General features: G+C 37.9%; 2 protein-coding genes across 4 annotated transcripts; both read left to right on the top strand.

Moving 5' to 3' along the window:
* Nucleotides 1–14,584: 14,584 nt before the first annotated feature.
* On the top strand, nucleotides 14,585–19,576 carry LOC126725666 (pentatricopeptide repeat-containing protein At1g52640, mitochondrial). Its single transcript, XM_050430483.1, has 2 exons — nucleotides 14,585–16,411; nucleotides 19,138–19,576. Exon 1 carries the CDS (start codon nucleotides 14,706–14,708, stop codon nucleotides 16,302–16,304), a length of 1,599 nt encoding a protein of 532 aa, XP_050286440.1. The 5' UTR covers nucleotides 14,585–14,705; the 3' UTR covers nucleotides 16,305–16,411; nucleotides 19,138–19,576.
* Nucleotides 19,577–21,274: 1,698 nt separating this feature from the next.
* LOC126725667 (DCC family protein At1g52590, chloroplastic) lies at nucleotides 21,275–24,502 on the top strand. Of its 3 annotated transcripts, none has more exons than XM_050430484.1 (6): nucleotides 21,275–21,416; nucleotides 21,630–21,722; nucleotides 22,949–23,006; nucleotides 23,616–23,723; nucleotides 24,045–24,137; nucleotides 24,252–24,502. In XM_050430484.1, the coding sequence occupies exons 1-6, from the start codon at nucleotides 21,290–21,292 to the stop codon at nucleotides 24,331–24,333; spliced, it is 561 nt and encodes a 186-aa protein (XP_050286441.1). In that variant the 5' UTR covers nucleotides 21,275–21,289; the 3' UTR covers nucleotides 24,334–24,502. The 3 variants fall into 3 exon arrangements, with proteins under 3 accessions (XP_050286441.1, XP_050286443.1, XP_050286442.1); XM_050430486.1 differs by having other exon boundaries at nucleotides 21,275–21,386; XM_050430485.1 differs by lacking the exon at nucleotides 21,275–21,416 and having other exon boundaries at nucleotides 21,443–21,722.
* Nucleotides 24,503–26,722: the final 2,220 nt, after the last annotated feature.

Here is a 26,722-nt window from a genome sequence, read left to right on the forward strand (position 1 = left end):
CCTTCCTTCTTGGCCAGTCCTCCCAGCCCCCCTCTCTAGATTACTTATTTTTTCTTTTATACTAGCCTGCATTCACTTTCCTTCGTCCACGTGTAGGGTCAACCTTTCCAACACTGATACTTGTCCCGTCAGTCCAAGACAAAAGTCGTAGGGAGTGGTTGATAAAGCTAAAGCATACGGCTCTGTTAGGTGCAGAGCTAGGTATGGGGAAGGTCGTAAGGGCAGCCTTTCCTGGATATTTTAGATTTTCTTTCAAGTTTGTCCCTATACCGTTTTTGCCCTTCTTCTTGGTGGAGCTTTGGGTCAGCCGAGGACTATACTGTCCTCGGCTGCTTCTCCGGGCCAATTTGTGCTTCACGTTATTGAGTTTGGATTGTAACCCTCTTCGGCTTGGGCCTTAGGGCTCCCCATGAATAAATGGGCTCGGCCCATAAATCATTGGGCCCCACAATAGCCCCTCAAAACCCTGCTGTCCGACTTCCTGGTTGGAGAGGGGGTTTTGATAATACCGAGCCTTTATTATAGCTCATTTAATTCCGCCCTTGACTGACGCTGGCGACTCTTCACCTGCCCAGGGAATGTACCGATCTACAAGATATTCCCCTTGATTTGCACACGATGCGTTTATGCCGTTTAGTTATCTGAAGCGCGCCTTTAATATCTTCCCTTTACGAGACCTCCCAGGTTCAACGGTTTTTGATGACGTGGGGGAATGAAACGGGCGTATTTATGTTTTTATAGATTTCCTTGGAGATCTGAACTCATTAAGTACTCTTTTCTTCGTCCCCTATATAAAGAGAAGAAACAAGAATTGTTTCTCCCACAGATGAATTCCTTTAATCCCACCAAAATTTGAAACCCTTAGATTCCTTCCGGAGTTCAGCTTTTCATTGTACGCTGTACTGTTTCTTTATTTTAGTAAAAATGGAAATTTATTTACTTGTTTTGAATACTATTCTTTTGGCAACACCACTTTGTGAATGGGTGTGCTCCATGTGTTTGTTTCTCCTCGGCGATATTTAAAGCAAGAATCCTTGAAACACAATCCAACTAATTCTAATTTGCCGACACTACCAGGCATAATAATAACAATTCATAGTAAGTTGAACTTAGGAAACTAACCGAGATAATGGTTGAACGTTCTGTAATAAGTGCGAGAATACTGTTTGAGAACGACAAATTCTAAATAATTCATCCGAGGGGGTGACCGAGCATTGAATGACTTCGCTTATGCTTTTGGAAACATGTTGCTCCATTCCGTACTAGTCCCTTTGGTGTTGAAGATCCAAAGGCAAACTAGAGAATCCATGTAGTTCAGGAATTAACCCAATGTTTAATGGAGAGTTTTCCTCGGGGAGATTCTAAGGTCCACGTAACGTAGTTTTTACTTTTAAGTAGTTGGTTTCCCCAGAGGCTTGGGTCCGAGGAAGGCCTTGGTTCTGTCCAAAACTTGTATTCTCTTTGTAAGTAGTTGGTTTCCCCAGAGGCTTGGGTCCGAGGACCATACAAGGCCTTGGTTCTGTGCAAAACTCGTATTGTCTTTGTAAGTAGTTGGTTTCCCCAGAGGCTTGGGTCCGAGGACCATACAAGGCCTTGGTTCTGTCCAAAACTTGTATTCTCTTTGTAAGTAGTTGGTTTCCCCAGAGGCTTGGGTCCGAGGACCATACAAGGCCTTGATTCTGTCCAAAACTTGTATTCTCTTTGTATTCCGTTTCTTAATTTACCTACTTCCTAAAGGTTAGCTCCTCGAATAAGGTGGGGGAAGCTAACTTGATGTTTAAAGCCCCTAGACTTGCTATGCCATTGGCACTACGAGGCGTAGCCCCTAGTGGGAACTTGTGTCGGAACAACAACAACGTGTCGCCGGTCATAAAGGCATCCTCGTAGACCCTTGTTCGACAGAAGCTCAACTCCACCGCCGCTCGAGCTAACGCGCAAGCCTTCCCCACAGACGGCGCCAATTGTAGGGTCACGTTCCGCGACGAACCGCAGTAGTGTTGGGTTCGCACGTGAATGGGCCCAAACAATATCATTTGTAGAGAGTGGATTCGAAAGGCTAGGCCTTAGTTACCCAGCGGTGGTTTTTGTGGTGTTCATATGTGATTAAAGTGCCTTCACCCTTGGAGTTTTGCTCCTAGAGGTGGACTGGAAGCCCTTCCTTCTTGGCCAGTCCTCCCAGCCCCCCTCTCTAGATTACTTATTTTTTCTTTTATACTAGCCTGCATTCACTTTTCTTCGTCCACGTGTAGGGTCAACCTTTCCAACACTGATACTTGTCCCGTCAGTCCAAGACAAAAGTCGTAGGGAGTGGTTGATAAAACTAAAGCATACGGCTCTGTTAGGTGTAGAGTTAGGTATGGGGAAGGTCGTAAGGGCAGCCTTTCCTGGATATTTTAGATTTTCTTTCAAGTTTGTCTCTATACCGTTTTTGCCCTTCTTCTTGGTGGAGCTTTGAGTCAGCCGAGGATTGTACTGTCCTCGGCTGCTTCTCCGGGCCAATTTGTGCTTCACGTTATTGAATTTGGATTGTAACCCTCTTCGGCTTGGGCCTTAGGGCTCCCCATGAATAAATGGGCTCGGCCCATAAATCATTGGGCCCCACACCTATAAACTATTGAATCATTTGATTTCCATGATATCTCATTGAATCTTATTGTGTAGGCACTAAGAGACCGATTAAATATCAATCAAGTTGTGTTCCATAAGCAAGGTGAGTCTCTCTTCATGGCTCTTCCTTAATTTGGATTTTTATAACTTGTGTTTCTTGTTGTTCTTAATTTGAATTATGTGTTATACATGCTTAAAAATATGTTTTGCTTTATTTGATTTTGATTAGTTGTGTCTCGCCATGCTTTGAATGAAAAGTTGGATTAATATAGTAGAAGCATGTTTGGTTTTGTTTGATTGTGTTTTTTGGTTGTGCTTTAAAATTGTGTTTTTGGGTGTGTATATATAAGCGTGCTTGTTTGGCTGTGCTTTAAAACTGTGTTTCTTGGTGTGTATGCGCTCGCATGATTTATGCATGCGTACGCATACTTGAGGCATGCATAGGCATGCATACACATACTTCATTCATGAACACTCATACTCATGCCCAGAAACATAGATTTACGGTTCTTGCTATTTTGTTTATTTTGATTAGTTTTAATAACATGTTTAGGTCTTGTTGAGTCTAGTTTTCACATGTTTAGCATTAGGGTTAGTAGAATAACTTGTTTCACATACTTGGATTGATAAATTGATGATTAGGGTTTATGCTTGGTAGAATCACATGAATATTCATGAGAACTTGAACATGCATTGATGCATAGGTGCTGAGGTGTTATGGTGTAGCGATGTAAGTGAGGTAAGTCATGCATAGTTACATGAACATGCATTTGATTTGATGAACATAGTGTGCTTTCTTGATTGATGAACATGATGAATATACTTGATTATTTTAATTTATGATATTGTTTTGTGATGTGCTTGCTGCCATTAGATATATATTGCTAGAATAGTAGGGTTTTATGTTATAGATGAGTATGGGACATTTGCTATGTTTGGATGTTAGATGCATGTTAATGTAAGTTTAGAATAACATATTAGAAGACCTTTTGATAGGATTAGGATTTGGAACACAATGAGTGGAGGCCGACTTAGAGGTTGGGTGAGATTGGGTGCCTAACACCTTCCCATCCCTATACTTAAACTCCGGACACATGCTCTAGTAAAGATTAGTCCTTTCACAAGGATGTTATATTCATGATTCTTAAACCTAATCTAGGTGGTGACTTCATTTACACCTTCCGCTATGGTCCACCCTAAGCGAAGGAGTACTTCTCATGGATTTAAGGAAACCCAAAGCCCATCACGAGCACATGCGTCCACAATAGCTTTCTTATAAATAATAATAATAATATAACTTCTCAACCACTATAGTTGTTCACAATCTCTATAGTTTCCATCCTCAAAAAGTAAAATCTCTATAACTTTCCTAAATTAGGCACTACCATGAATCACCTATTCTAAACCACAAAAAGCTGAATAAAAAAAAGAAAAAGAAAAAAGATTTGAAAAGATGAAATCCAAATCACCAATAACATAGTGAAAAATTAATGAGAGAGGGAGAATGAAAGAGCTTGCAACAGCAATGGCACTCTCCAACTGTCCGTACAATTGAGGCACTACCAGTGCGTTTTCTTTCTATTTTTTATAATCATTGTTGCATGTTATTTGGGTACACCGGGTTTAGAAGCATCTGCCCAATCCTTTTCAAACCATTCGTGTTTTGGTTAAGAGGGAATCAAAATTTTCACTTTCTTTTATATATAAATATATATATATATATATTGTGGGGCTAGAGAATTTGTGATCCTGACCCACTTACATGCAACGAAAGTCCAAATGGCTTAGAGATATAGCCGATGATGATTCTATCCTTAGCGTCCCAAAACCTAGAAGGAAGGGACGACACGCCATCAAAGGTGGCCCCTACAGCTCTCCCAGAAGAAAGGGCGAGTACATTGTAGGAGTAGTTCAAGGAAAACTGTCACCTCCGCATTGAATGCGCCAACAAACGTCCTGACCGCCTTAATGGGGAAAGGACCCCTGAACAGTGCAACGACAAAGAATAAGGGAAAGGCTGTCATTACTACAATTAAATACTCTGCGCCTGACAGAGCCATGCTCTTCAGCTTTTACAACCACCCTCAACCACTTTGGGTATGGGCTAATAAGACAAGTATCAGCCCTATAAAGTTGAACCTACACATGGACGTTCAAGGGGAGGGAAAAGTTAGTATAAAAGGAAAATGATGTATCGCCAAAAAAGGAGAGGGGGCAACACAAAGGGATAATAAGAACATAAAACTCCTCGAACGAGGGCCAAGAACCAGAGCCACTCAGGCCGTGCCGAGGAGAACGTTTTCTTGGACAAACTCAGTTCACCTCTGTACGACCATCATGAACACCATGACTAACAACTGTCCGGTGACAAAGACCTAGCCTTTTAGCCCACTCTCTACAAATTTATTGTTTGAGCCTTTAACGTTCGAACCCAATACACCAATTTGGGATCATTACAAATTGAGCCCTTATAATTGGCGCCATCTGTGGGAAGGCTTGTGCGTTGGCACAGGCGGTGCTTAGTCATGGTAGGATCAATCTCCTGTCAAACAAGTGTCTGCAAAAGCCCCTCCATCATTTCCAGCAGCACGCAGTTGTTACCCTAACATAAAGTTCCACTCGGGGCTACACTTCGAAGCACTAGTGGCACGGGCAGTTCTAGGGGCTTCTAAAGTTTATGCCCCACACATATGCCAAGGGGCTAATCCTTGCGGGACAAGAAAATATAAGTTTTGGACAGAACCAAGGTCTTGCATGATCCTCGGACTCAAACCTATGAGGAAACCAACTACTTCAAGAAAATATAAGTTTTGGACAGAACCAAGGTCTTGTATGGCCCTCGGACTCAAAACTATGGGGAAACCAACTACTTTAAAAAAATATAAGTTTTGGACATAATAAGTTTTGGACAGAACCAAGGTCTTGCATGGTCCTCGGATTCAAACCTATGAGGAAACCAACTACTTCAAGAAAATATAAGTTTTGGACAGAACCAAGGTCTTGTATGGTTCTCGGATTCAAACCTATGGGGAAACCAACTTTTGGACAGAACCAAGGTCTTGTATGGTCCTCGGACTCAAACCTATGGGGAAACCAACTACTTCAAGAAAATATAAGTTTTGGACAGAACCAACGTCTTGTATGGTCCTCAGACTCAAACCTATGGGGAAACCAACTACCTGAAGAAAATATAAGTTTTTGACAGAACCAAGGTCTTGCATGGTCCTCGGACTCAAACTTATGGGGAAACCAACTACTTCAAGAAAATATAAGTTTTGGACAGAACCAAGGTCTTGTATGGTCCTTGGACTCGAACCTATGGGGAAACCAACTACTTTAAGAAAATATAAGTTTTGGACAGAACCAAGGTCTTGTATGGTCCTCGGACTCAAACCTATAGGGAAACCAACTACTTTAAGAAAATATAAGTTTTAGACAAAATCAAGGTCTTGCATGGTCCTCGGACTCAAACTTATGGGGAAACCAACTATTTCAAGAAAATATAAGTTTTGGACAAAACCAAGGTCTTGCATGGTCCTCGGACTCAAACTTATGGGGAAACCAACTACTTCAAGAAAATATAAGTTTTGAACAGAATCAAGGTCTTGCATGGTCCTCGGACTCAAACCTATGGGGAAACCAACTACTTCAAGAAAATATAAGTTTTGGACAGAACCAAGGTCTTGCATGGTCCTCGGACTCAAACCTATGGGGAAACCAACTACTTCAAAAAAATATAAGTTTTGGACAGAACCAAGGTGTTGCATGGTCCTCGGACTCAAACCTATGAGGAAACCAACTACTTTTGGACAGAACCAAGGTCTTGCATGGTCCTTGGACTCAAACCTATGTGGAAACCAGCTACTTCAAGAAAATATAAGTTTTGGACAGAACCAAGATCTTGCATCATCCTTGGACTCAAACCTATGGGGAAACCAACTACTTCAAGAAAATATAAGTTTTGGACAGAACCAATGCCTTGCATGGTCCTCGGACTCAAACCTATGGGGAAACCAACTACTTCAAGAAAATATAAGTTTTGGACAGAACTAAGGTCTTGCATGGTCCTCGGACTCAAACCTATGGGGAAATCAACTACTTCAAGAAAATATAAGTTTTGGATAGAACTAAGGTCTTGCATGGTCCTCGGACTCAAACCTATGAGGAAACTAACTACTTTAAGAAAATATAAGTTTTTGACAGAACCAAGGTCTTGTATGGTCCTCGGACTCGAACCTATGAGGAAACTAGTCACTAAAAAATATAAATGTTAGACAGAACCAATGTCTTACATGGTCCTTGGACCCCCAGCTCTAAGGAGACTAACACAACCGAGTATTTAGCCCCGGTGCAGTCATACCTCGGTCCTCGGACCGGATGCTAAAAACAAGCTGAGGCTATGAATGTCGTCAGGAACGTGGCAAAACACCTTAGTGCCCGGTGACCCTCTCGGACGGTTCATTTTAAGTTACTCATTCTCGGGTGAACACCCCATATGCAATACAGAATATTCAGCTATTATCCCAATTAGTCTCATATGGATAACCTACTTCAAGTCGGTATTATTGTGCCCGTCAGTTTTAATAAATTCAAAGTGATAACTCTTTGTCAACAAGGGTTTCGACCCTAAGTCCTGTTCGAAAGAAAGGAACACCAGCACATCCATTCACAAAATAATTATTGCAGAAAAGAAAAAACATGCAAAATGGGATAAAGTCATCTTTTATTAGACAAAGAAGTAGTACAGCGTACAATAAGGGGCTTAGACAAGCCTACACTAGAAGCCTACTACAGAAGCAAAAAGAAAAATAAAAAACATACATGAGAGCGATAAATCCTTCAATTTTGCTCTAGCAGCAATTAAGTACGTTGGATGACACCAGTGATGGAAGAGAAGAAGAAGCAGAGGCGCCTAGGTGGCACCAGTGATGGAAGAGAAGAATAAACGGAGGTACCTAGGTGGCACCAGTGATGGAAGAAAGGAAGAAGTGAGGATGCCAAATCCCCGTACTAGCTCTGATTGCAATCAAGCAGGCATTACATTAGTAGCAATAGAGCGAAAACGGATGGTACCAGCGATGAGAAATCTCAATGCTGTCGCACCAAAAATTTGATGCGACCTCCATCTGCTTCGGATTTTGGCTGAAGGAAGAATAGGCTCCTTTCTTACCTTATCAAAGGGAAGAAATGTCTTGAGTCATGGTCTCCCTTGCCCTGACAGGGCCATGTTGGATCTCGAAGATACCTAAGACCTTTGAAGAGGGTGTGGTCCTCTCACCCTTATCATGGCCTTGACCATGTTACCCCCTAAGGCTCAGTCACACTAGAAGTGGGGACTTTGGGCATAATAGGAGGGTTGGGAATTTGAAAAGCTTAAAGTGTCTGCGAATAAAGGAAATAACCTCCCAACTTGCTTCTTATATTGGGGGTAAGCCTGGTGACATTTAATCTGTGCAAATCTCCAAGAAAAACTATAAACGAGATAAGTCCCGCCCAATTCCCAAAGCAGTCTTTAGTCGTTGGATTTGCGTCGCCTCGTAAAGAGACTTTATTAAAGGCGCGCCTCGTGTACCGAAACGGTAGGGACGCAGCGTGGGTAAACTAAAAGAATGTCTCACAACCAAGAGCGTGTCCCAGGCAAACGAAGAGACTCCGGCATTGTTGAAGGACAAGACTTGGCAAGCCATGACATAGGCCCGACGTCACCAAAACCCTCCTCTCCGTCCGAGGAGCCGGACAATAGGATTTTGAGGAGCTATTGTGGGGCCAGAGAATTTGTGATCCCGGCCCACTTTCCATTAAGGCCCAAGGCCCACGCCGAGGAGAGGTGTTACTGAGGACATGCAACGAAAGTCCAAATGGGTTAGAGATATAACCGAGGACGATCCTGTCCTTGGCGTCCCAAAACCTAGAAGGAAGGGACAACACGCCATCAAAGGCGACCCCTAGAGCTCTCCCAGAAGAAAGGGCGAGTACATTGTAGGAGCAGTTCAAGGAAAACTGTCACCTCCGCATTGAATGCGCCAACAAACATCCTGGCCGCCTTAATGGGGAAATGACCCCTAAACAGTGCGGCGACAAAGAATAAAGGAAAGACTGCCATTACTGCAATTAAATACTCTGCACCTGATAGAGCCATGCTCTTCAGCTTTTACAACCACCCCCAACCACTTTGGGTATGGGCTGATAAGACAAATATCAGTTCTATAAAGTTGAACCTACACGTGGACGTTCGAGGGAAGGGAAAAACTAGTATAAAAGGAAAATGATGTATCGCCAAAAAAAGGGAGGGGGCAACACAAAGGGATAATAAGAACATAAAACTCCTTGGACGAGGGCCAAGAACCAGAGCCACTTAGGCCGTGCCGAGGAGAACGTTTTCTTGGACAAACTCAGTTCACTTCTGTGCGACCATCATGAACACCATGACTAACAACTGTCCGGTGACCAAGGCCTAGCCTTTTAGCCCACTCTCTACAATTTATTGTTTGGGCCTTCAACGTTCGAACCCAATACACCAATTTGGGATCGTTACAAATTGAGCCCTTACATATATATATTCCCTTATAGGACTTTCTAAGTATTTTGTGACAATAATTATCAATTTGTCATTTAGGTTTTATTTATCTATTTATTTTTATAAGAATACAAAAACTTTATTAAGAAGAAGAGAAATTCAATACATCTTGAGCCAAAGTGGCTTCAAACATAATAGGATTTTCCTCTATCCAAGTTATAAAATGAAAAATACCTTTGGCGTATTGAACCAAAACATGTGTAGAACGATTCTCTTGTAGCTTTACATGACAAAATTGTACTCTTCTGAAGTCTTATATTTTTTGAAAGAACCCCAAGATAATATTAGACACAATGGCTGGCGGTTCATTGTTTCCAAAGACAGCATTAAATATTACTAGGGAATCACACTTAAAAATTACATCTTTGATACCTATATCCCAAGCAAAAGTGACATGTTCGTCTAGTGCAATGGCTTCAACTTCAATTGCCCCAAAAGGTCTATGAAAATTCTTGCTTAATGCTACTGCAACTTGTCTTTCATGATCTCATATCACAACCCCCATCCTCGAAGATTGCAAATTTTCAAACACCATTCTGTTGACATTCAGCTTGCACCATGGTTCTCTCGGGGGAGTCTAGTAACCTCATCCGAGCAACCTAGTGGAGAAACCGTAAAATTTGCCATCTGGAATTCATGCAACATATATCTCGCCTTGTGAACGATAGCAGAACGTTGTTGTTGAGGTCTTCCTTATCGGACTTCATTTTGGTTGAACCAAAGACACCAGGCTACAACCGCTACAGTAATGATTAGGGCTAACATATCATCATCTAAATGCTGAACAAATTTGGCATGCCTAAGGATGGCCATACCCATTGGGTAATGGATATCCAACTTTACCCGATCCAAATGTTTCGGGTAATACTCGGTTTTTCATGGGTAGAGCTTAATCAGGTAGGGTATGGATATTATCCAAACCCAACCAAAAAAAAAAAAATCAATCTCAAAACCTCTCACCATCACTGACTCAGTCACACTCTCTCTGCCTCTCCAGACCAGAGCTACTTTTTTCTCTTCCCAACCCATCCAAGCACATCTCTTGGTCAATCATAGCAGCACTGATCCACCATGTCTGTGAATCGCTGATCTTGGCTGCCACCGACAACTCGTCGTTCTTGTTGTTATAGAGTGCCGAATCGGCTTCTTCTACTTCTATTTCCAGACAACACTCGTCGTCTTTTCTCGATCTTTTCGGATCTGATCTGGACTCGCCTCGATCGGTAATCTCGTTCTCGTCCGCCTCCACGACCATCGGATCCTAGTTTGGGTCAGGATTCGGATCTGTTGTTTCGAACAGCGATCCTTTCGCCGTCGAGTGGTTGACCCCACAGAGAGTCGAGAACATTGTTTGCAACGTGTGGTTAACTTCCACGACAGTCTTGTAGGTTTTTGGCGAAATACTGAACGCCGAAGCTAGCTTCGGCGGTATCAATAGTTGCGATAACAGCGTCAAATCGTCGATGCTCAGTAGCCCAACCTCCCACTCCGTCACTTTGTCCTCATCGCCACCATTTTCGCCGCCCACAAATTCGTACTCGCTCATGTACCTAAAAATTTGTGAATACTCTCTGAATTTGTGAATTCCATATTTAGATCTAAAAGAAAGAGAAAGAGAGATATTTTCCATGATATTTAGAGCTTTGTTTTTTCTTTTTTAAGATTGGTTAGTTTTTTCTTTTTTAAAGATCGGTTAGTTTTTAGTTTTTACGTTAAAATGTTTTGGATTAAAAAAGAAATTAAATCGGTTTCAGGTAGGGTATGGATATCCATGGATAATATATTTAGGTAAAATTCGGGTATGGATACTAATAGGTATTGATAATTGGGTATCCATGGACAAACTTTTTGGGTAGGGTATGGGTATACCCGATCCATACCCTACCCATGGCCATCCCTCGCATGCCACAGGAAATCCGGGAATTCAGTGAATCAGGCACCACCGGGTTCAAAAGGTATTCATGATGGCCTCCAAACTTCACAAGCTCGATCACATTCCCAAAACAGATAACCACCGTTTTCAGCAGCTTAATCACAGGCCTCACAAGAAGGATCATTATTAATGACCCGTTGGTGGTATAGATTAGCTTTGGTGGGAAGAATATTTTTGTAAGCCCTCCAAGCGAACGATTTGATCTTGTTTGGGACATTGAGGCTACAAAGACACTTCCAGAAATTCAGATTGTGCTAGTCATTTGAGGACTCGCCTGGGCTTGGAGAAGAGTTCATGGTAACTGCCACTTAGTAAGCACTATGGAATGTAAAATGTCCTTTAGGAGTGTAAGTCCACACTAGTCGATCTCTCTGCCACCTAGATCTTATTGGAATAATAAGCATAGCCGAAGCATCAGCAGGAATAAATAATTAATTAATCATACTTGCGTTCCACTCCCTAAAGTGAGGTCCTATGAACAAATTAACTTGTGCTCCCATTGGCAAACTGGCTAGTGGAGCTATAAGCTTGAAGGAAAATGGTTGATGAGTCCATTTATCCCTCCTTATATAAATTGATGAACCATTCCTTACTTGACATCGATGTCAATGTCGAACAAGGTTCTGTGCTACCAGAATACGTCTCCATGCAAAAGAAGGATGATTGCCAGGCTCAGCAGTAAGAAAGTCTCAATTGTTGAAATACCGAGCTTTAAAGACCTTATAGACCAACAAGTCGGTGTTATTTTGTAACCCAAATCCCTGCTTAGCTAGCAAAGCAAGATTGAAGTCCTTAAGATCCCAAAAACCCAAACCTCCTTCAACCTTGGGTAAGCACATTTTTTTCCTAACTCAACCATGCCATCTTATTTTTCTCATTCTTTTGTCCCCACCAAAAAGTTCGAACCATACTTGTCATTTCATAACATAGAGCACTAGAGAGTTTAAAAACACTTATGGTGTATGTAGGTATTGTCTGTGCAACTGTCTTAATTAGTATCTCCTTGCCTGCTGTTGATAATAGCTTTCTTTCCAACCTGATAGTTTACTATCCAACCTTTCAAGTAATTATTGAAAAGTATTGTGCTTATTTTTCCCCACTAAAGATGGTAGGCCAAGATATTTCTCATGTTGACGTATTATTTCTACCCCAAATTGATCCATTATGCCCTCTTGAATGTCTTTGAGGTGTATTACAACTGAAGAATAGAGTGGTTTTCTCCCGATTCAATTGCTGCCCAGATGCCCGTTCATAAGTTTCTAAGATATTTTCCATAGTAGCGTAGTCCTCATGTGCAGTGCAACAAAAAATGAGGTTATCATCTACAAAGAAAAGGTGTGAAATCTTAGGTCCCCTCATGCTTGCCACCACTCCTTTCAACATTCCTTGCTCCGCAAATTGCTTAATTAGTGCCAACAAGCCTTCTGCACAAATCAAAAAAGGCGCAATTGCACTTTTAGTCCCTACATTTTGACCTTTTTCCATTTTAGTCCCTACATTTTATTTTTTCCACTTTTAGTCCCTAAACCAATTAACGCGGAACATTTAAGTCCTTGAAACACTGTTCCGTCACCAAACTACCGGAGAAACTGACGGATTAATAAAATAATAATTAAAATTCACTGTAGCACTGACACGTCAGCATATAAATTAAAAAAATTAATTTATTAATTTTAGTTAAATAAAAAAAATAAAAACAGAATTAAAAGTATTTCATTATTGTTAGCAACCTAAATCAGCCACCTAAATCACAAATCGGAGTGAAAAAATCAGCAAAAGCCAGCCAGCCAGCCACCACAGCCCACCCACTCAGCCACTCTCCATAAACCCGCCCAGCCACCCACCGCAACCCCCAAGCCATCCCAAAAGCCCAGATCGTTAAGGAAAAAAAAAACCCCACTCACTCTCACCGATTCCAGGTCAGAGATCTTAGTGACGGCATTTCTAGTGAAACCAGATCCGAGCAACGAGCGACGAAGCGGCGATGACAAGGCTCACCTCGGCCCCCTCGCAGCGACTTCTCCGACGACAAAACGGGCCAAGATCTGATGGTGGTGCCACCAGAACGAAGGCAGAGGGTGCCGACGGAGTGGAGGCGAAGAGCGGTGAAAGGTGCTGGCGAAGTGGATTGAAGAGTGGCGTCACCGATGGGTGTTGTCACTGGTTTGGGCAAGTGTGAGAGAGGATGAGTAAAGTATGAGAAAGGGGGAGAAAGAGTTGGGTATGAAAGACAGTCAGCTGTGATATTTTTGTAAAATACGTTATACTTGTTTTTCTGGTAAAATATTTTACAAGTTTTTACATACAAGGTTTTAGATTTTTTTTCCAAATAACCTTACTTTGCTAACAATTTCGTTAGTTTGCCGGAGAATTTTGGGGGGTTTTGGTTTGTTTTTCCTGTGGGTATCTGACCCAATTTTTTTTTTTTGTATTTGTTTCCCAAGTAGATTTATGGGTTTGAAGGTTAAGGTTTACTTTGTTGGAGATCGGTTTGGTTGTTGGGTTTATGGGTTTGGTTGTTTTATTGGAGATTTGGGTTTGGTTCTTTGTTGGAGATTGATTTTGCAGGAGATCTGTATTTTTGTGATTGTTGGTTTTGTTCTCATTTGAAGATTGCTGTGTGTTTTGCATGTTTGGTTGCTAAGAAAATGCAAGAAGAGAAACAAAAATATTGATTTTTTAAATTTCTGGGCAAGGTTTGCTGGGAAGAAAATGAAGAACATGATTAAGGGGAAGAACACATGTTTTTATTCTGGGCAAGGTTTGAACATGATTTTTTAATTCTGTTTTTATTTTTTTTATTTAGTTAAAATTAATAAATTAATTTTTTAAATTTATATGCTGACATGTCAGTGCTACAGTGAATTTTTATTATTATTTTATTAATCCGTCAGTTTCTCCGGTAGTTTGGTGACGGAACAGTGTTTCAAGGACTTAAATGTTCCGCGTTAATTGGTTTAGGGACTAAAAGTGGAAAAAATAAAATGTAGGGACTAAAATGGAAAAAGGTCAAAATGTAGGGACTAAAAGTGCAATTGCGCCATCAAAAAATATATATATATAGGGAGAGAGAGTCCCCTTGGCATAGCCCCCTAGTTGGGGTAATGAGCCCTCAACGTTCCCCATTAATCTTCACCAAATAGGTTACAATTCTAACACATCTCATCATGATATCCATCCACTTCCCATCAAAGCCCATTTTAAGCATTATATTATTTAAGTATCCTCATTCTCTCCTATCATAAGTTTTAATCATATCAAGTTTCAAGGCTGTCTTTCTACCTTCTCCTTTCTTTTTTGATTTATATGATGCATAATTTCAAAAGCAACAAATATATTATCTATCAAAAAAAAGAAAAAAAAAAAAGAAAAAGAAAAAGAAAAAGGCAATTAGACATAAAAGGGAACATACGTTTCAACCTGTTAACTAAGACCTCTGAGGCAATAGGTGAGAGAGCACATTACTCAAGCTGTAAGTCTATTATCATGTAATCTTTAGTTGGGTTCTTAACTTTGTGTTTTATTTGTGTCTTCAATAATGTTAATAATATAAGTACTAGGAAGTTGTTAGGGCAAACAAATCATAATATGGCCACAACTAGGTCTCTGTCTCTGTCTCTGTCTGTGTCCTCTAAACCCAAAATCTTACACACTCTCTTCTACTTTCGTCTCAAACCCAAGCCCCAAAATATCCACCCTTTCTCTTCCCGAGCCTCACAGCTCTCATTAGTGCCGGACCCATCATCACCACACCTCGTTAACGAAATCTCTCGCATACTCAGTGACCACCGGAACCCCCATAATGATTTAGAACTTTCTCTCAACACTTTTTCAAATCAAATATCCACAAACATGGTCGAGCAAGTGTTGAAGAGGTGCAAAAATCTTGGGTTCTCAGCTCACAGGTTCTTTCTTTGGGCTAAAAGAATTCCGGGTTTTGAGCATAGTGTTATTAGCTATCAGATTTTGGTTGATATCTTGGGAAGTAGTAAGCAGTTTGCTATATTATGGGATTTCCTAATAGAAATGAGAGACTCTCATTGTGTCGGGATTAGCTCTGAAGTTTTCTGGCTTGTTTTTAGAGCTTACGGTAGAGCTAATCTTCCTGAGGATGCGGTTCGAGCTTTCAATCGAATGGTTGAGTTTGGTATCAAGCCGGGAATTCATGATCTTAATCAGCTTTTGTATGTGTTATGCAAAAGGAAGCATGTAAGACATGCGCAACAATTTTTTGATAAAGTGAAGATTGGGTTCGAGCTGAATGCAAAAACTTATAGCATTTTGATGAGGGGGTGGGGGGATATTGGTGACTCAAATGAGGCACGTAAGTTGTTCGATGAAATGCTTGAACGAGGATGTAAGGTGGACGTGTTAGCATATACTAGTTTGTTGGAGGCTTTGTGCAAAGCTGGGAATGTGGATGAAGCGTACAAGATCTTCCGGGAAATGGGGTCTAATGGAGTTGATGCTGATGCTTCTACTTACTCGATTTTCATCCGCGCATATTGTGAAGCAAATGATATGCATTCAGCCTTTAGGGTGCTTGATCGAATGAGAAGATATGAGCTTTTGCCTAATGTTTATACTTACAATTGTATTATCAAGAAGCTTTGTAAAAATGATAGGGTGGATGAGGCTTACCAACTTCTAGATGAGATGATTGAGCGGGGAGTTTGGCCGGATACATGGAGTTACAATGCTATGCAAGCTTACCACTGCGATCATTCTGAGGTTAATAGGGCTCTTAAATTGATTTCTAGAATGGAGAAAGATAATTGCATGCCAGACCGACATACCTATAATATGGTGCTCAAATTGCTTATCAGGATAGGAAGATTTGATAGGGCAACTGAAGTTTGGGAGAGTATGGGGGAGCGAAGATTTTATCCTTCCGTGTCAACATATGCTGTCATGATTCATGGTCTATGCAAGAAGAAAGGTAAACTAGAGGAGGCATGTAAATACTTTGAGATGATGGTTGATGAAGGAATACCGCCATATACTTCTACCATTGAGTTGTTGAGGAACCGCATATTAGAGCTAGGTTTCTTGGACCAGATTGAGATACTTGCAAATAAGATGGAGAGAAGCACTTCTTGTTCAATTCAGGAGCTGGCAAACATGATAAGAGGTGATGAGACAAATAAGACTTCAAGAAGTGAAGAAACAGATCTGGAAAGTGATTAAGAGCAATGGGCTATGAGCATCTTGGAATTATGATCATCTAGATGAAGTGGATGTATTTCTTCTAAGAACAATCTCTGGATGAATTCCCAGCAGTAGTTCCCTTTTGTGTACGTTTTTTCCTTTTTAATATTTTATTTATTTATTTAAACATAGACCTTATAGTCTACTTGTATATGCTGTGTCAATTATTGTTATAGGATAAATAAGTAGGGAAAACCTAGGTTGAATGATTTGAGATTGCTCTGTCACAGTAAAAATGAAGGTGAACAATTAGTAATAGTGTCTAACAATGTCTAGAAGCTTTTATTTTCCAAAATGTTGTAGTTAAATTTGAGTTGCTAATAGTGGTTGTTATTTTTTCATTGGAAATTCTATTTTCATTTTCTTTGTTGTACATTAAAATACCATGAAAAACTCAGTGAGGCAATTTACTTTATGCATTAGGCACTATTAATTATGAATGATGCATTGGTATAAGTTTGACAACATCTTTTGTGTTAATAATTTTCGGTTGGATATCACCTATTTCAGTGGACAGGACTGATTAGTTATGTCATTATTCGGGGTACTTTTAATAGCTTAGCAAAACAAAATGTTTTTCAAAATCAATTCCTTGAGGATTTATATATTTTACCAATATTAAGTGTCATTGTGGTCATGGAGTCTCAAGGTTGACTTCATAGACACTTGAAGCATCCACTCTAGGTAGTCCATAAACTGGCTCGCCTGATATTGTTGAGAAAATTCGCTTTAGAAATTGTAAGAGGTGGTTGCACTCTTGGGTACTTTATTCAGCCCTCTGATAATCAAACTGATCGTATGCTTTGGTAGGCAGTGTTTACCAAGAATATAGATGATTGGCTTGTTGGACCATCCCCATGAGTTCATACTTAAAATAATACCTTTGGAACTATGACAATTTGATACTTTTATTCATTATATTTCTGCAACTATTGGTATGGCTGTCATTCTCGTGAGCTCAATGAATTCATACTTAACATTAGTTTCTTACTTAATGATAAGCTTTTATGATACCAATTAATTGATAGATTATGAAATTTTATTATTCTACGTTCAAATATTCAATAATTGTGCCACTGCCTGGTCTCCATTATGCAAACTCAGGTGCGAATCCCCCTCCCCACTTGTTGTAACTATAAAATAATAATGATAAAAACTCAATAATTGCAAACTCATTCTGTCAGTTTTTAAGAGGATGAGTCTAGAGGGAGGGCTGTCTTGAGTTTTTCATTCAAGAATCTCATTGATGATTTTTCAGTAAACCCTGAAAATTCTGATTCAATGGTCTGAACTTTGATTTCGAGTTTCAAGAAACCCCTCTCTGCTGTTGAAGAAGACAATTTTTGCATCTTTCTTGATGATATGATGCATTTTTGGTTCCCTAATTGTAAGTTTTGTGTTGTAGTCATCCGACCATGATAGCTGTAGACCTGTGGTTCTTGAAATTTGATATGGTACTGCTCTAGATCTTATTAAGAAAAACATCTCTAGCATGTTTTTTGTGCTAGCTTTTTCTGTGTGTAGCAGCAGTACAGCTGATTCCGTTTGGTTGGTTGTTTACAATTTGCCCCTGGAGAACTCTGTTCTGTCACCAAGTTCATTTAACCTAATAGACAACTTCATACTGACATAAGCTTGAGGCAGCATGACTTGTCAAAGGGTATTGAGTTTTTTTCTTTTCTGTTATATTTATTTATTTAAGCTAAGTATGGGAGTAGTTTTACAAGTCTAGTGACACAATTTTGAGGATTTTTTTTTTTTTTTTTTTTTTTTTTTTTTTTTTTCTCTATAGAAATTACAAATTAGTGACATGCGCTTGAGGCAGCATATGCTAAGTGAGCAATGTGCTAAGAACTTCATGATTTACTTTTCCATTGCAGTGCATAATGTTGTTCTTGTTGATTTTCTTTGTAAACTTAACAGAGAGTTCTTAGCTTTTTGGATATGAGAGGGAGATAGATCAGTTCCAGTTGTTAATTTGAAATATTAATTCTTCTTTTGAAAATATATAACATTGGTTCAATCATGCCATAAGTTAGGGGCATGAAATTCATAGGCCATTATCTACAAATTTCTTTGCTATAAGCTATCTAATATGACAATTATATTCACTTACTTTGTGTGTGTGTGTGTTTTTTTTTTCCTATTTTAATTGCTATGTGTATATGCTATATCCTATATTTATCACTGTATATTTATGGATTTTATTCACTGGAATTTCCATATGCTATCTAATATTGCAAGTATAGGTAGTTACCAATGCTTATTTGTTATGAGGGTTATGTGTGCTTCTGTTCTGATGGTGGGTAACTGCTAGTATGACAGCAAATTGTGTGCAAAACAGCCAGAGAGTTGTCATTTAAGAAAAATGATGAGGGTCCTGTACTGCTGTTTAGTCAATTGCTACTGTATAATTATGTAAACTGAGATGTTAAGTTATGGAGAACAAAGATAGAGGCATAGTTTAGTGGAGATAATGGGCTAGTTCTTTCTAATCTTATCAATAAATACAAAAGATATCATGTCAAGCACACCTTTGCGTAAATAGGCTCTATATGCATAAGCATTTGATGCCAATGTATAACTTGGAATTTTATTTGTTTGAATTTGGAATCTTTTGTTTTTCCCCCCTCTTTGAAATGAACAGAATCTCTATAAAAAGTATATTTTGCCCATCTCATGAGGCATGTTTCAAGATAACATGCCAATGTAATTTGACTTGGTCTTGTTTGAAAGTAATCCTTCTTTTTAATTTATGTTTCTGTGTGTTTCAGGCTTTTACTGATTCCTATAAATTTTCTGGTGTTTGCAGTTAGGCTGCCTGAGCTTTTGGCATATGTAAATATTTAAGAGGAAACAGCTGACCTGCTTGCAGCAAAAATGGCTTGATTTTCTCAAGTATCACCTCAATATTTCTATATAATGTTCAATAGTTAGGAAATTATTGTTCTGAATCTTACCATATTGGCATGCTGTTGTCTGGCTTAACAATCCAGGAATATGGAATATCCAATTGTAGTTGTAACAGTAGTATTGAAAACTCATTCTTTTATTTGAATTTACCGTCTTCTTTCTTTCAATTGACACTCTTTCGGGACTTTGTTGTACCACAAAGAGTGCTACCTGTTGTAATATTTGTGGCTTGGAACTTTCTGTGAAGTGGTTGGCTTAATGCTGACAGTTGCTTTGAAGATGGTCAAAGGTTTGCAGGGATGGATTAATTAAGGGAGATTAAGTGGCTTTCAGTTTTCTTTCTCAGTTTGAGAATTTGTTTTAGTGTTATAGATGAGCTGTGGGGCATTGATCAGATAATTTTGTTGACGTGGAATATGATATGAAAATAGTGGAGATTAAAACTGATTCAGGAGCTATTATTTCTGTAGAGATGTTAGCTTTCATTTTGATGCAAATTCATTTCAGGCTTGTCAACAGTTGCTATGGAAGGATTAGAGTGCTCAGTTAAACACTCCCATCAGCAAGGGAGTTGTCATGCAGATTGATTAGCTTTTTGACAAAGTTTGGCTACAAACTTGGTTGAAGTCAATGGCTACAACTCCCACTAAAAAATTAATTTCTCATTTCTTTATCTTTTACAAAAATTTTTGGATCTTTGTGATACATATAGTATTTGGCAGATAGTCTGCAAAGAATTTTTTGGGATTTAATATTTGTTTGCTACATGTGAAGCATAGTCATTTAAAATTTAAGAGGAAGGAAAGCAATTTATATGGAGAAAGTTAACGAGGGTACTTTGTTCTGTAATTGTTTGTTCTGAATGTCTTTTCAGCGTGGAAAGTTAATGAGAAATGATTTGCAGAATCAAGAATGTTGAATTCTGTAATTATGATTGGGATGGAGATAGATTTATGGTTGGTATAGGGATCTAGTTGGTTTTGTGATATTCTGAGTCAATCTTAATTGGCATTCATTGCAGACAATCGGTTTGGTTTTTTGTTCAAATGCTGCAGCTTTTCCGTTGAGAGTAATGGATATATGATATATCCCAGTGGATTGCTATCAGATGTGAAGAGATGTGAGTGCTTAAGCGAACTTCATAATTGCAGCTTTGAGATCTATGTGAAAAATTCTAATTTTTTTAATACTGCTTTGATAAAAAACAGGCTTATTATTTATGATGAGTGCAGTTTTGTGATGGTGTTGGTATTGCTCAACTGTTAAATGCAATCCTGGTTTTGCCAAAGTTCTAAGTGGCTGCATAGCCTGCATATTGGAATGAAACCAGGATTGCATTAACTTATTGCCAAAGGTAATTCATGGTTATGTTTGTTGCTGAGGATGGGATAGCTATGAGCTTGGAGGAATTGTTTCTAGGTTTCAAGAATCGGAATAAATTAACTGATACAATAGTGCAAGAAAACCTAAACATAATTGATAAAGACAAAGAAAAAGGAATGTTAAAGAAAGGAATAGTAAAAGAAATTATAGAAATAATGGAAAAGCAAGCCAATAAACTAACTAACTCAAAAGAAACTCTACGTAAGAAGTTGGATATAAAGAAGGACATAAAAAAAAGAAAGAAACATGATAAGGAAAGAGAAAGAAAATGATAGTTTAGTCAACAAATGATTAAAAAATAATAGTTCCAAGAAGTAACAATTTTAGTATTACCATATTCTTTAAGAAGTAACAATTTTAGTATGGTCATATCATTTAAGAAGTAACTTTTGTCTATTTTTTACCTTAAAATTGTCTGAATAAATTGCTACTATGGTGTTTTATTTATATCATTTAAGAAGTAATAAATCTTTTTTTTTTTTTTTTTTTTTTATATATTATTGTTTACCAATTTGTTGTGTCATGAATCACGATTAGACTGATTGGTATACAATACAGTTTTAGTTTGTTACTATTTGTATATTTTTGTTGTTTATTCTCAACTCGATCAAATTCGAGTGTTATTTGTGCTCGCACGTGGAAGAAAATAATCCACATAAATAAATAAAATGACTCATCACTTCACTTTTACAAAACTAACTAGCCACCCATTCCTCCTCTACTCCTTAATTTGCAGCATATCGCTCGCACGCTATGAAAAGAAGGGTATTCCCTGTAATTATGAAAAACTTCTAGGTGATTTATATCTACATCCTGGAAAACTTTTTTTTTCATAGTGTGTTTTACTTCTTATAAAAATTATTTTCTTTGAGAGTTGAGACTAAAAGCACTGCTTCTTCTTCCTCATGGCGCTACTGGCTCAGGGTGGGTGCGCACGGTTGCACGTGCCACGCCATGCGCACGTTAGACCACAGAGAGTACTGAGTCCGTTTGCTACTCTATCTCCAGGTCCAGGTCGAGTTGGAAGCCAAAGCATGGAGTGGGTCGAAGCAACTTCGAGCTTTTTCCAACAAGACTCAAGGCCCATCATGTTATTTGACGGTACGTACGTAATATACATATGTATATGTACATGTACATGTACAAAGTAAATCTTAAGTTTAAGAATACAAAGTAAACCAATAACTGTCTATGTACATGTACTCTACCTGTACTTGTTTCTTTCATATGATATATATGTGTTAGGGACGAGGATTCTGTTACTTGAGTACTGGAATTTTTTGGTTGAAATTTGAAAAAATGGTTCATTTGAATGAATGATTCAAAAAATGTTAGTTTATAGTCCTATAATAGAACTAATAGAGGACACCCAAAAATTAATTTACAACAATTTCTCACATATGGACTATTAAAGACAAATTTCAAAATTGCAAATTGTGGTAGCTAGGCTAATTTAGGAATATTATGAATTTTGTTGTGTTTTATTACAAATTTTTTTGGTCAAATTATAGTTAGGCTTATGTTTGGCTGAAACAATTTGAGGCCTTATTGGAGCATATTCTTATATTTAGATATGAATTAGATAATATTTATTTTTTTTTTAAACCCATTATTGTTCATTTTCAGATGTGAAATTACTAATTAAGTTTTTGTGAAGTTTTGGTGACGTGTTCTTTTCAATCTTAATCTTTAGTTTAGTTTGAAATATTCAATCTTTGGTATGGTTTTCTCAATTTCACTTTACAAAAGCAATGTATTAGTAAAATTCTGTAAGAGATAATGTATTTGGAGAAAGAAATATAGCATTTTTTTTTTATATGTGAATTGGAGTATTTTCTTCTGTTAGTATATTTCTTTTTAAAAATTTGTTTTTAAAAAAATATATAAATAACTAATATCAGAACAAATTTCTTGTTTGTTCCACCCCAAAATGAATGATCAGATTTTTATTATAAGATATTTTGCAACTTATGGGCACTTAAACTTGCCCCATCCTAACTCTTTGTAGGATGTCCAACTAAGCCCATGGACCGAAGCTTTTGTTTTTCTTTTACTATGTAATGTAAATAAAGAGGAGAGGAATGCTTATCTGATAACTAACTTCAAGTAACTACTATACACGTGCATAGAATGGTGCTTGGATAGGCAAATTGTAGTTTTTATGTAACATGAAATGCATATATACTTTCTTTCCCAGAGTCTGAACAAATTAAATTAAGGGGCAATTAATGAATGACAAAGTTTAAAGTAATTCTACCTGAGTTTTCTGTTTGATGTATCTGTATTTTTTTTGTTCTGGTAAGTAAATGCTAAATTTGGTTTGACAGGTGTATGCAACTTATGTAATGGGGGTGTGAAGTTTGTGCGTGAAAATGATCGAAATAGGTCAGTGTTTCTTTCCTTCTTGTAAATTCTGATTACAACGATTCTCAAATGTTTGGACCAATGGCTCACAATTAACTTGTAATATTTGTTTTTTTTTTTTTTTTTGGGGGGGGGTGGTGTTGTTAAATTACAGTTTCATTTTTGGTATCCACATGCAAACAAATTAATGAGTTTAGGCCCACTTTACTTAAGATGTTTGCTGGAAGATGAAAGAAAATGAGGAAGGAACTCTTTAGGCTGAAGTTATTTCGCATTGGAAATTTACCTTGTTACAAAAATGTGTTCTGCATCTTGAGCTTCAATAAGATACTAAGTTACTAACCTTCACGTTTATGGTCCTGGTTTAGGTTCATCCTGAGTTTCACTGTAATGGCCATTGAGTAATTTTATTGCTGATGCTATTCCAAGATAAATCCATATTAAAGACTTAATGATAAAATATGAGCTTTCTAAAAAATAGATAGGGAATGCTTCTTTTCTGCAAGAAAAGAAAAAAGTCTTTATATGCACTTTCATATTTTCATTAAAATGAATTCCTTACCATGTTTATAGGGTAGTTTTACCACTTGAGATCTATTCATTTGCTCTTTTGTATCTCATTATTAACAGAAGCATAAGATTTGAGCCTCTTCAAAGTGAAGCAGGCAAGAAATTGCTTAGGAGGTCTGGAAGAGCTCCTGATGATATCTCCAGTGTTGTACTTGTTGAAAAGGATAGGTTTGTATATTACTGGTTCAATTCGCTTAATTGTGATAAACAATAATCATGTGCCTAGCATAACTGCACGAATTCAATTACCAATCATCAAATCATCCATAGTAGTTCATTTTGGTTGTGAAGATGTTGGACACACAGAAAAGATTGGTTTCTAAATTCAACAATTCCTAGCTGAATAAATATCCATATTCCTGCTACTTGTCAACAGATGGATTACTACAAATTTCTTTTTGTTCAAAAAGAGGTTATTAGTTAGGACATAGAAGATAGATATAAAGATATATTGCCCAATGAAAACTGAGAAACCATGCTGGATTTCAGATCATACATCAAGTCAGAAGCTGTGCTGAAAATAATGGAATACATAGACTTACCCTTCCCTCAGTTGGCACTTTTTCTACAGTTTGTGCCTTTGTAAGTACTACCTTTCCAGTTTCCAGTGCTGTTTTGTTTGTCACTTCAGATTTGAATCTAATGGAAGCAACCAGAGATGATCACTTATTTACCCCTTTTCATGGATGATTGCAGGTTCATAAGGGATTTCCTATATGATAATGTGGCAAACAACCGTTACACATTTTTTGGCCGCTCAGAATCATGTGAGATATAAACAAATTTATTCATCGTACTTAGATTAATTCAATATACGGTAAAGTCCAAAAGTAAGGTCTCTTCCTGTGGTCCACTAATATTGTTTTCCCAGAATAAATTGAAGTTGTAATGATATTTATCAACTGATGTTTATTTGTGTATGTTATATAGCTTAGCTTTTCAAGTGACTTAATTGTGTTGCCAGGCAGAAGGAAAAGAAGAATTAAATAATATGACTACAAAATTCCAATAAAATATGGTTGTAAGATTCTAATTTCCTTCTTTCTTTCCCCTCTAATTTCTTGGCAATTAATAGAAGCAAATAAATAGTAGAGAAAAAAAAAAAGAAAGAGAAAAAAGAAAAAAAGAAAAAAAAAAGTAACCCATTTGGGCATATTGAAATAATGCTTAAAGGTGGTTATTGAAGTCTTCTTTCAAAAATGTTAATCAAGAAATTACAATTTTGAGAAGATCTCTTTTATATCACTACTTAAGATAAAATTTTTTGGCATTTCTCTCATTTTCTTTTATCTATGGGAAGACCCCCTGCTAAGAGCTCATTACTCATAGTATGCATCTCTCCTGTGAATATTTCTTTCATTTTCTTGCTTAAATTTTCTCATCTATTCTCCAAGGAATTATATTAGAGTATACGAATAAACTCAACAAAGAGACTTTTTTATTTTATTTTATTTATATATATTTATATTCAAGAAAAAAAAAAAAAAAAAAAAAAACCTTTCTCAAAATACTCAATGGCTATGCAAATTGTTGAAGTGGGCTTGCGTCAGTTGCGTGTGTGGCTTGAATTGCCACAAGCCCATAAGGCCCTACCAAGCCCAATTCGGTCATAGTAATTGACCGAATACAAGTTGTATTTGGAGTCTTGGAATTGACTTGATAAAGTAGCGGGCGTGCACACACACACACACACATATATTTATATATGTGTGTGCACACTTTTTTATGATATGTGGCAGTAAGAGTAATTCCAAGAAGTCCTAGTACCGTATAACTATATAACAATAAAATAAGAAGAGAAGTACAGCCGCATTAGAGAAAAAATTGTGGGTTTTTCAGTCTTGTGTTTTTCTTGTGAGAGAGAGAGAATTAGGGTGTAATTGAAATTTGAGTTTCTTGATAGTGTTCTTGTACACTGTTGTATCTCCCTATTTTTATAGTGAAATTTCTCCATCGTCGCTGTGGAGGTAGGCAGTTTGCCGAACCACGTAAATTCTTGTATTATTTGTGTGTATTTTTAATTATATTCTGCTTATTTACTATTATTAATTTGAGTCCTAGGGTGCTAGTTTGCACAACAAGTGGTATTAGAGCAAGGTTAGGATTTAATCCTTTGAATACAGTAAAGATGTTAAGTACAAGGTGAATGAAGGATCTCCTAATTCAACAACGAATTCATAAGGCCTTGCTTGGGAAGGAGAAGAAACTGGAAAAGATGAAGGATGAAGAATGGGTAGAGATGGATGAGAAAGCAGCTAGCGCTATTCGTCTCAACCTAGGTGATGAGGTTATTCACAACATCCTAGAATCAAAGACCACAAAGGAATTTTGGGAAAAACTAGAATGTCTTTATATGAGAAAGAATCTGACAAACAAGTTTTATGTGAAGAAGTAATTGTATAGTTTGCATATGAAGGAGGGTTCAGATTTGTTGGAGCATCTCAACATGTTTAACAAGTTGAACACCCAATTGTCAAGTTTTGAGGTGAATTATGAGGACGAAGATAAAACGTTACTCTTATTAGCATTGCTTCCTACACATTTTGATCATCTAGTGACTACGTTGTTCTATGGGAAAGAGATTGTAGTACTCGATGAGGTGACTAGTGCTTTCTTGTCACATGTGAAGATGAAGCAAGATGGTAATGGTTCTCAAGCTGATGGAATTGTTGTAAAGTTAGAGTTGAGCAATCGAGGTAGAAGCGAGTCAAGATCTAACGGGAACATATCTCAGTCTATATCACGTGCAAACAAAGATGTAGAGTGCTTTTATTGTCACAAGAAAGGGCACTACAAGAATCAATTTGAAGAGTTGAAAGAGCATATAGAGCATTCGCATCAGTCCGGTTAAACTTTTCCGTCTATTTTATACTAAGATCCTATATATATATATTTTTTTTTACACTATCACTTTTCCAAAACACACACATCAGTTTATTTATTTTACAATCTACTTTACTTAAATAATATTATTTATTCTTTTTTTATTACTTATTTATTAAAATCTCTCCTTCATCTGAACCGTATCTCTCACTCTCAAATATCAATTCCAAAAGTCTCTTTCTCATTCCTCCCTCAACTATCTTCCTCTCTCAAACACTCACACACGGCGGCAGATCTGGTGGCAGAGCGGCAGCAGATCGGTGGCTGTAGTGGTTTCGTTTGGT

Source organism: Quercus robur, chromosome 5 (genome assembly GCF_932294415.1).
Source record: "Quercus robur chromosome 5, dhQueRobu3.1, whole genome shotgun sequence".
Classification (NCBI taxonomy): Eukaryota; Viridiplantae; Streptophyta; class Magnoliopsida; order Fagales; family Fagaceae; genus Quercus; species Quercus robur.